Here is an 11,319-nt window from a genome sequence, read left to right as displayed (position 1 = left end):
TTCTCAATTGCATTTATCACAAATATTTTGAACTATATAGATTCACAATGCTTACAGGTTATATAAATACACTTCAGCTTATATAGCACTAGCACTATTTGATTTTTCTCCTACGTTGGAATTAGTGTAGGACCCACCGACATTGGGTACTGTTACGTAGTGGTGGGCTTAACCCCTTCGTGACCACGGATGTATCAGGTACGTCCAACAAAAAAACTGTCATTAATGACCTTGTACGTCCACGGTAAATGCGAGCGCTGGAAGCGATCACTTCCAGTCACTCTAACGGTATTGCAGCGATGCCTCAATGTTGCGGCATCCTGCAATACCTCTCCTGACTGCCAGGTGATAGTTCCCCAGGAGCGATCATTTCCGGGTTGCCCCACATGGTACCTGGCAGTGTAGCAGAGCATCGGAAGCCATCGGGCAGGCTTCCGATGCTCTGCCTGTGTGTTAAGTGCCTTGAGGGGTACGTTCTTAATGACCGTTTTTTTCAGATGTACCTAGTACGTCCACAGTCGTTAAGGGGTTAAAGGATGTCTTTGTGCAACTATTCAACTCCTCTTATTTTATGTCTCCCTAATTTACTAATCTTCTCAGTGTCTCTTCATCTCACCTCTACATACTCAACCCCCATCTGTGTCTCTCCAACTGTCCAACCCCCAAATATGTATTTCTCCCTGTTAACCAGAAGCTGTGTCTCTCTCTCCCCCTGCCCTGCTTACCCCCATCTGTGTTTCTCTTCACCTGTTAACCCCAAGATCTGTGTGTCTATCCTCCTGTTAACCCCCATGGTCTGTGTCTCTCTCCACCTGCTAACCCCAATGAACTGTCTATCTCCACATGTTAACCCCAATGATCTGTTTCTTTCCACATGTTAACCCCAATGATCTGTGCCTCTCTCCACCTGTTAAACCCCACCTGTGTCTCTCCTTGTCTCCAAGTGTCTCACCTTGCAGCCTGTCCTCACACTTGTCTCCCCCACCTCTGACTTACCTGTTAAGCTGCCTGTCTGCAGACTGGAAGCTACTGGCTGAAGTTGCATTGCTCAGTGCTGATATTTGTACATGTCCCTCTGGGACCCAAATCTCCAAAATTCTCTTTTCTACCATACTGTCCCACATTACTAAGAATTTAATGTTTAGTGTATAAAAGAGCAATGTGTATTCATACTATATACTCGTACTATAAAAAGTGTGTTTAGAATGTAGTTGTCTCAATAAAATATACTATTCTTATTTTAAATTTTCAATTGAATAAATTGTCATAAAAAAAAAAGTTATATATATGTCTTAAACCCAAGTGTCCTCTTTGACTATGTAATTTGTGACTAGTATGTGGACGTTGCACATTTAAATGTAGTTGGAGTCCTTTGGAGGAAAAAACCCCTAGCTCTTGATGAATCAATAAATAAAACCACCCATGATCTTTTGTGACACATATCCTTAGGAACAGGATTTTAATTAACCGCATGGCAGACATATTTCTGTACAGATAACCTTAAGAAAAGTTGCATACTGGATATTTGTAAACATAATCACAAAGAAGCAAAACTTGTGTCAGATGTAAATCTCCAGAGCTTAAGAGTAGAGGTAAAAAAATAAAGTGCCTTTAATTAATGTGCTTTATTAATAATGACTTTCAGCCTTGTGAGCTGAGCCTGGCATGGCTCCATCCCTTTACTGTACAGCATGTAGAATTATGTTTGTATGATGCAAGGCGTGAGTTCCTTGCCTCATGTAGTGGGCAGTGTGGCTCTGCTATACTCCCCCCCCCCCCCCATCCCCACTCCTCCCAATACATGATTTAGAATTTTAGGCCGGTCATATAGAAGTTACCGGATACAGTACAAAATATGTTTGTGTGAGCCTAAAAAAAACCCCTGTAAACAGAACTCTACATTCTGTAGCCAGTTAAAGGGGTCATGTAACTGACCATTCAGGAAATGGGATTAAGTACTAAATATTTTGGGACGGTGGAACAAACTAATGAAACCATGTGATGTACTAGCATGGGAGGTGACAGCCCCCATGGACTGCTGTTTGACATTCCAGGGGTAACTGGACATGTTATCTTCAGGACTTTAATAAGTATTGGTCATCTGGCTGGTTTACTTTCTGTACCACTACATGATTTTCATTTACTCCAGTTTCATGAATGCTTACATGGGTTTTGTGGCCAAGACTGATCAGAGTGTATAGGGAAATGTTGGAGGTAGTCTGGCAATCTGTGTTTTACAGCAGGCCTCCTTTCCTCTGAATGCCCTCAAATTGGATCCCTTATTTTTTTGTGTGTCAATTAAATGGCTAGTTTCTAACACAGCCACATACCATGGAAGTGACAATCATATATTTATACAATCAACAATCCAAAGGGTCCTGCAGATAGGGGAGAACCTTGTGAATTCCTATGATTGTCCTCCTAGTTGCCGAGCAGTAAGAGACAAGCACAAGAATTCTCAGCTCTGAAGATCCGTTCTGAAGTCTGAGTTAAAATAAAGTACAAGAAATAAAGTCAAATTGCAAACGTGGCATATACAACAGAGAACTGTTGCAAATCCCAAATAGAGCAGTATGCAACCAGGTGTTAGAGGTGAGTGGGATGGAAAAGGGAAGGGTAGTGAACTTTGGGATGGTGAGCATTGTATTTTTTTGTTTTATTACAGATATGACACATGACAGCCGGATCTTGTAGGAGATGAGGATGGTTGAATTTGAAAGCCATTTGTTTGCATCCTTTGAACATTGGTGTCTTTACACGCATCAAAATAGGGGTTATCTTTGCATATGCTGTAGGCAACTATCTATATACACCCACAGTCAGAAGAAAGCTGGCCGAGGATAATAACAGTTAGTGTTCTTAAGCAGAGAGCAAAGATTACCTTTTTAAACCTAAAAGAAATCATCCATCATTCATGATATTGCTGCAGGAGTCTAAATAATATCTTTAGCTGGGAGACATCGCCATCTTGGGGTCAAACAGAAGATTACAGTGAGAGGTGGAATTACAACATCTTTCTAGGTCTCATTTTAATAAATGGTATTGTTTCTTTAACACATCATACAGCGCATTCATGTAAATTTATCACACGCAGCCCAGGAGTACAAATAACTTGCTCTTAAATAACCCAACTTAAAACAGCTGCAGTTGTCACCCAGGAAAGCTTTCCTACAAGATACAATGTGTTTGATGATGAGAAATTAACTTAGGACAGAGCATCCAAGACTCTGAGGGTGAGTGACCTGCATGTGTTTTACAATTTATTTAATGAATGAGACTCTTATAGATCAACAGAATTTTCATTAAAATTCAAAGTCACCTTACTATTATATTTCTTCTTTTTACGAGCTGCCCTTTTAAGTGCTATTTTCTGGAACTATGCCAGGGTGACCCTTTGAGTACAACACACAACTCCCAATAGCCACTCGCTGCTTGTCACAGTAAAAAAAAAAAAAAAAAAGAAAGAAAGAAAGAAACACATATACACGGCTAAAACATCAGCTATCATGGAATGTCAAATTCTACTAACCCATTAGAGTTCTTATGTCTTGTTAGTTTATATGAACATTCACTGCTCACATTCTCAGGGCTGCCCATTTTCAGTGTTAGAAAGACATAGCTAGAATGGCAAATTGTAAATATGGGAGAAATATTAGTCTTTCTGAAATAAGAAGATTGGGAAGAAGCAGCTCCTTCCAACCCTTAAAGTGCATCCTTCATGTGTATACATAATTTGTCCATTCAGGAGTCCTTTTCATTTTTTATTTTTTCAAATTATTAAAGTGCTCATGAGATATTTTTGTACCATTTGTTTAAACAATGATTGGTTTCTAATTCATGTATAAGGCAAGATATTTTAAGCAACACTTTAGTGATATATCTATCAACTGATTTTGACAAGTGCTCTGACACATTTAAAGTTCCTAAATTTTGCTGTAAATCACAAACTGTGCAAGTCCTGCAGGGAACTCTATGGATGTGTCAAACCTGTCCTATCTCAGCTCAAATCTCAGCTTTCTTTGCAGAGCAAAGGGAAAAAAAATGCAACAGATCAACAGCGAAAAGCAGAAAGGATGAGCTTGTAATGCAAAATGATTTATTAGCGTAAGAAAGTAAAAATTATTAAAAACCACCCCGTGCAACTGACTGTAACCTACCTAACATATTGGTGCCTGGAATGAGCCTTTTTAAATAATATTGTATGTCCCAGACAAGAGATAATGCTACAGTAATGCAGCCTCAAGTATAATAAAATAATGTTCATAGTTTTATCAATCTTGTTGATAAACCACTAGTGTGAGAGTAGGTGTAAATGAACAAAAATAAAACTCATGAACAATTTAATATATATATATTTTTTTAAATGCCTGGTAAAATCTTAGACTATCCAATTTGATCTACACCTTTTGCCTGACAAACTGCTAGTAAATACATAGATCAATATTAATATCTACATTTAGTTTATAGTTTAGCCTCATTTGGCCAAGCATAAATTACAAATATGTCAGCTACTATGGTAAGTGCACATATCTGTGTCCATCTGCAACAGTCACCATAGACGAGAAGGCGAAGACACAGTTTGAATCTGACCTTGTCATCCAAATATTTGGAGATGACTAATATTTTGACGCACACCGAATATGCAAGTTAATTAATGGGGGAGATATATATTCAATTAGTGCTTTACATGAAGACCTTTACAATTAATGCCCTTTAAATAAAATAAATAGATGACATTGTACCTGGGGGGTTTAAACACAAACACTCCTCATTTATTCCTCCAACATCTGAGTAATCCCTATAAATCTCTAGATATAGTAAATTGTAAAATCACCTCTATGTATAGCATATCATATCACCGCCAAGTATAGTATACATTATATAACTCTAGCTGTGTGATACTTTTATACACTCTCTGTAATATATATATATATTTATATTTATATATAAAAAAACACAGTTCTCTGATTTAGATATTTTACAGCACTTTTCCAATAAAATGTCTTTCTAAACCAGTCTCAGGTACCCCCAGGGAGTCAAGTGTACTTTTGAATGGAAAGGTCATGGAATATTTGACAATCACCTGATATTTCACAGAATTAAGCTAGCAGCCCCCACCACAAACATGATGATCACTATTATACCTAGAGATACACCTGAAAAGTTGCTGGATGATTAACCTAACCAGAAATAGGGTCAGGTTGCTGGACATGTCTTATTAAAGCCACACAGCCTCTTATTAAATAACTATGGCTCATTTGTTAGGATCTTTGATCCTTTTTATAATCCTGTAACTGTCTTCTGAGTAACCGCATGATAATAAATAAAAACAAAAAAGGATATCACGTTTTTGTATCACATCATTCCAGGGCAGATACGTGTCTGACTTACTCAACTATTCCTCACTTTTTTTTTATCATCACACCATAGGTCAAAGTGTGAACTTTACCCAATAAACTCTTTCTGAACTTTTAAAATTTGGTTTCTAGTTGTTATTGTACTGGAGAATCAAATATCCTCTGATGTATCACTGTGATAGATATCACCCCTTACCTAACTCACCCACACACCAGAGGACCAAGAGGGCCAGTGCCATCAAGGTCTAACTAAACTGTTCAGTAGACATTTATTTTGGTCAATTCTCAGCAACAAAAGGAGGCAATATTTATCAGATACATTGATCAGGCTGAGGCTACTGTTTCACCCCAGGCAAATTTGTGGATGCTTCTTCTTTTCACAACTCTTCCCTGGACATCTGGACTTGGTTTGTATCTCATCAGAATCTGACATCATTTTCTTTGTAAAGATGTCATGATTTGAGATGGGTTCAGGACACATGAGATAAAAAGAATTATAACGTATAAAATATGCCTGTTCCAAGTTAATAAATTGTTACTGAAGGAGAGGAAGGACAGAAGAGATTTGTATGAGACACCTGCAGCATTTTACAGCAAAAAACATATATATCTACATCATGTTAACCTTAAAAAACTCTATAAAACACTAGATATATAATAATAAAAAATATGCATATACGGCATGTAAACTGCTTTGGTAACATCGTATTCCAGATGTCGTCAGTGCATAAGATCCTCCCCGTAGGGAGAGGAGGAAGCTCAGGAGCTGAGGGAGATCTCAGAATATTCTGTACGGAGCCATCACTTGTAGAGCAGATTTATACATCCGATCTCCAAAAACATGATGGGCTTCTCTGGGAGTCTGAGAGGCTCGAGGTCATAAACTGGAGCGCGCAGTGAGAGATATCATTAAGGTGCTGATGGCTGATAAGGTACAGGCGTTGGATGTGGAAGCGCCTGATCCTTGGGCGTAAGCATCTGAGGAAGAAGGAGATGAAGTCAGATTAGTGGAATACCGCAGAACCAACGTCTTCATTAAAACAGACCTATTTCAAATTTAAATTTTGTTTTGTCATATAGAAAGCAACGTGCTAATTATTGTCCTTCTTCTCTGTCCATTTACATGACTCCCATTACAGGACAGCTCACCCTATAACTGTATCTGTCACTACTCTATGACAGGAGACCTAATCTTATAACTTCCCTGTACCTGACACTGTTCTTACACTCACTCTATAACTGCCCTGTACCTAAAACTGCTCTATTACAGAACCTCTCACCCTATAGCTGCTCTGTACCCCTCAGTGCTCTATTACAGAACCTCTCACTCTATAACTGTTCTGTACCCCTCAGTGCTCTATTACAAAATCCTCCACCCTATAACTATTCTTTTCCTATCACTGCTCTGTTACAGAACCCCTCTATTACTGTCTTGTGCCCCTCTCTACTTTATCACAGGATACCACCAGATCGGTGTGGTCACACTATCGCAGTGCCCGATCGGCACCACGGTGTGACCGCATCTGATCGGTGCGGTCACACTAAAGGAGAGAGAGGTTACTCACCTTACCTCCAGAGCCTCTCCCTTCGTGCAGTTTGTAATTCAGCGGCCGGGTACAAAGTTAGGAAGGAAGCCGGCCGCTGCAAGGCGGCTCTATATAATAACGCCGCCCACAATGACGTCACATTTTCGCCGTGCATGCATGTTCTGGGGTCATGGGACCCAAATCAGCCAATAGCAGGATTTACTGGGTCATTTAAACCTAAACCTGCAGTTGTTTAGTGCCATGTCGGGGTTTCCATCCTGTTGGTTATCCGAGAGCGCGTTCCTGATTCTGATATTTGTTTTTTGATCTTGGCTTGACTTGACTTCCCGTATTTCTGGTATCCCTGACCCTTTGTTCTGTTACAGAACCCTTCATTCTATAACTGCTCTGTACCTCTCACTGCTCTATTACAGATCTAATCTTATAACCGCCCTGTGCCTATCACTGCTCTTGCCCTTACTTTATAACTGACCTGTACCTATCACTGCTCTGTTGCAGGACTCTTCAAGCTATAACTCCTTCCTCTGTTATTGCTCTATTACACCTTATCACCATAACTGCCCGGTGCCAATTAATTTATCAATATTTTCAGTATGCCTGCTCCTTGACAAAATTCGAGGTTTAGTGAAGACTTCCTTGGTCATTCTACATAATGTAATTGGCTTTTTTTCATAAACGTCTTGCTACAGGAAATGTTTTAAATAGTTTGGTACCAAAAAAAAAAAAACAATTTCGCTACATCTAATTTTAAAAATAAGATGCATTCGTGCTGGCAGTTTAACGAACTGATAACTGTTGGTATAATTTCTCCCCTCTAATTTCAGACAATTCTTCAGTAAGTATCTCAATCCTTCCACCATGCCACTATTATGCAACTGCCGAATGTTTCTCCTATCAGAATTTGTTCTCACCGCCCACTCACTGGATATTCGAGGTATACGGATAGGTTCACTACTGCTGCCCTCTCCGCCCTCACTGATTGGCCGGATCTCAATGATGTAGTCTTCATCGAATGGCAGGGATAGCTCCACTGATGTCTGATTGGTCTCTATCATGGAGGCTCCACCCTGTCTGTTCCACCGATAGAGAACCTGCACAAATAATTAAAATATAAGATGAAAAAAATGAATAGAGTATCATCAATATTAAGAATTTGCAATTAATACAATGCCGGTATAAGTTACGTTACAACTTAATAGGGCAATCCAGAGGCTGACCTATTCTTTTGTATTTAAATTGTATTCATACAACAAAAATACAATACACTGCAAAAACTGTCAATACAAAAGAGTAAATGCTAGAAAAAGATAATCGCAGTTGAAGTTACTGCATCTAAAAAAAATGACCAGTCTTTACAAATACTTCAAGTTGGCAATACCCAGACAAAGAATCAATTGGTATCCTATCCCAGGCAAAGAATCAATTGGTATCCTATCGGTATGCTCTAATACATTTATAACACTTTTTTTTTTTTTTGTTATTTAAGCCAAATCTATAACATACATTAATGGAACACTATAGCATTAATAAAACAAACATGTATTCCTGTACAGTATATAGTATAGTCGTCTCCTCCCTATCTAGATTTAGCCCCCCACGCTAAATTAAATACAAAATGGAAGAAAATAAGTAAATGTTTTTTTTTTTTTTATGCACCTCCTTTTCAACACCATGTCTACCACTTGGTACTGCCACCCATCTTCCCGCAGCCATTGCCCCCTTGGGTTCTCATCCAATACAATGCATTCCATAGAAAACATTAAATCCATAAAAGTCACATATCAGAGTCAAACTTAGTCACTGCCGTGGAAGGCTTTTTTTTATACATCCACTAGAGATGTGTTTCACCCTGCAATCAAAGCATTGTCTATCTGTGGCAATGTTTTACATTGCAGGACTAAAACAACAGAGGCACAGCAACCAGACCACTTTGGTGCTTTTAGCGTTCCTTTAATGTTGTGTTGGTCCTGGAGTGTGCCTTTAAAATAGTGTTGGTGCTGATGGTTAGGGTGAACAACTTAGTGGAATATTGCGATAAATGAACCATTGTCAAGCTGCTATACAGTGATATCATGTCAAAATTCAACAGAGAGTTTTCTATAGTTCACTTACTCTGTAACCTTTCACCTCTGACTCATCTTCCTGTGCTGTCACTTGGTCCCAATTTAGGATTATTTTGGAGTTTGAGGAATTCCAGATTATGTTTCCAGGAGGCTGACTAGGAGCTGGGGATTCAGAAAAAGAGTAATTATTTGAAGCCGAAAGAGCCATTAATGCTATAGAGATCTCGTACTCCATTTTACAATGAATTGGCCACAGGTAGAAGGTCTTTAGATACCAGGAGGGGAGAGTCATTAAATGCCACAGTAAGTAAATGTCACAAGGAAATTAACAATGAATATCACAAGGGGAGATACAGTTAAAAACACAAGGAGAGAGTCTGTAAATACCAGAGGGTAAGAGTCACAAAATGCTACAAGATAACAGTCAGCTCATTTGCCGAATATGGCTGTGGACAGGGAATACGAATAAGCACAGGGAGAGAGCCATTTACTTTCACAGAGAACATAATACAGACAGAAAGTCAGTCAATTTAACAGAAAATGCAGCACATGCTGAGATAATTAAATTCCATGGAAAACACAGATCAGAGACAGAGCCATTTATTGTCTTGAATAGAACATAAAATGTGTGGCACTCACAAGGATTGTGTTAATGGGATGACACTTACGTGGTTTCCTGGTGGTCACATTGACAGTGGAACTGGCAGGACCGGTGCCTGCGCTGTTGTATGCTCGTACATTCAGGTGATACAACGTGTGACCCTGCAGATGGCTCAGTTTGGTAGAAGTTTGATTTCCTAAAGTACGCAGTTTACGGGCACTTTCCTCCTTTTCATTCTGCTTCCAGTACCGGACCTTATACACAATAAAACCTTTTAAAACTTTTTGGGGCACCCTTTCCCCCCAAAGTGTGATGCATCAAGTAAACTAGGGGACTACTATGCTCTTTCATAAAATAAGTTTGATGAGGTAACACTACTAGAGGCTGCCACAATGACACTTTTGTTAGTATATGTACAACACAGGGCTCTTACCTCATATCCTTGAATACGCCCTTTGCTGAGGCTCCCAGGTACTCCTATCCATGATGCCTCAATGTCCCACGCAGTTAGACTCCGTGCAAAAACCCCTGCAGGGGCACGACCAGGCTCTACAACACAAAAGCAAACCACAGAAATGGTGTTTGCATAAATGAGCCAATCATTCTCCAGCATAGTAACTATTCAGTTAGAGGGCATAGTGAACTAGGTAAATCCTTAAAATATAAGGAAAGATGAAATCATACAGCAGTGCACATGGGACAACCACATAAGTGAAGCATATGTCTTGCACCTTGTCCCCCAATGACATGCATGTATATAAGTACCTTCCTCTGCAGAGTAAACCACGGTCAATGGGCTAAAGGGCCCCTCTCCTCTGTTATTGTACACTCCCACTTTTACTTCATACGGTGAGAAAGATGGTAGGCTCTCATTCCTATAGGTGTATCTGGAGGCATCTGCTGATGCTACAACAGTCTGCATCCAACTGACTGTGCCAAATGGACGGAATGCCACCACGTATCCAAAGCCTCCACCATTCTGAAACTCTTCTGGTACAGGCTGCGAATACAAAGGCATTATTTATTCATTTACAATGATCATATGCAGACAAACTATGAATTTTGCTTTAGGTATCACTCATGGTTCCTGAATATACAGTGATGTCTAGGGGCCTATTCCTCAAAAGGTAAATTGGTTGAGCTATATCAAAGAGGGGATAATGATGAAGAGTTATCATCTGAAGGAAATATATTATACAGCACAGGACCATTAATGTCCAGCTTGGTGCCCATTTCCGTCTCCAGTGAGTTAAAAACAAAATATGTTAACAGACTGCAAGACTTTAGTAAATACTGATGCCCAAGGGGACTCAGAACTGTAGAAACTCTCTCGGTGGTTAGGCACCACTTGCATGTCATAAATATGAGGTTTGGTAGTCCATGGCTCTCACCTCCCATGTGATGACCAGCTCACTCTTGCTGCCTCCGCCTCCACTGACATTAGCAGGGGTTATTTCCGGAACTGCCAGAGATAGAGAGCAGTGTATCAGAGAAAATGTTGAGATGAGAAATTGAGAGACAAAGAACAGAAATCAATAACAAATAGCTAGCATTCAGAGAAACGGTTGAGAACATGTAGAGAGTTATGTCTGTGAGGTAGCATTCAGGAAGACAGAGAATGTGATAGGGGAAAAACAGAGCTAAACATCAGACAATACAATTTGTAATAAGCTATCAGGAATGTCAGGGTTTAAGCTTTTGGAATGTACAATGTCCTCCACTAATATTAGCTCCCTTAGTAAATATAAGCA

General features: G+C 39.5%; 1 protein-coding gene across 3 annotated transcripts in view; it reads right to left on the bottom strand.

Moving 5' to 3' along the window:
* Nucleotides 1–3,012: 3,012 nt before the first annotated feature.
* The window catches only part of LOC134568240 (contactin-4-like), a 259,133-nt gene continuing 250,826 nt past the window's right edge, over nt 3,013–11,319 (bottom strand). For 2 of the 3 annotated variants that reach the window (XM_063426672.1, XM_063426671.1), the window contains exons 17-23: nt 10,960–11,030; nt 10,334–10,568; nt 10,002–10,117; nt 9,636–9,822; nt 9,017–9,129; nt 7,827–7,995; nt 3,013–6,335 (exon numbers count right to left, since the gene is read on the bottom strand). In XM_063426672.1, coding sequence (XP_063282742.1) covers nt 6,235–6,335; nt 7,827–7,995; nt 9,017–9,129; nt 9,636–9,822; nt 10,002–10,117; nt 10,334–10,568; nt 10,960–11,030 — 992 coding nt within the window. In that variant the 3' untranslated portion in view covers nt 3,013–6,234. Of the gene's footprint in view, nt 6,336–7,815; nt 7,996–9,016; nt 9,130–9,635; nt 9,823–10,001; nt 10,118–10,333; nt 10,569–10,959; nt 11,031–11,319 lie in introns of all 3 variants that reach the window. The other variant, XM_063426673.1, reaches the window with a different exon arrangement.

Source organism: Pelobates fuscus, chromosome 7, assembly GCF_036172605.1.
Source record: "Pelobates fuscus isolate aPelFus1 chromosome 7, aPelFus1.pri, whole genome shotgun sequence".
In the NCBI taxonomy this organism is placed as follows: domain Eukaryota; kingdom Metazoa; phylum Chordata; class Amphibia; order Anura; family Pelobatidae; genus Pelobates; species Pelobates fuscus.
The sequence above is the reverse complement of the archived record's forward strand: the minus strand, read 5'-3'. Positions and strand labels throughout refer to the sequence as shown.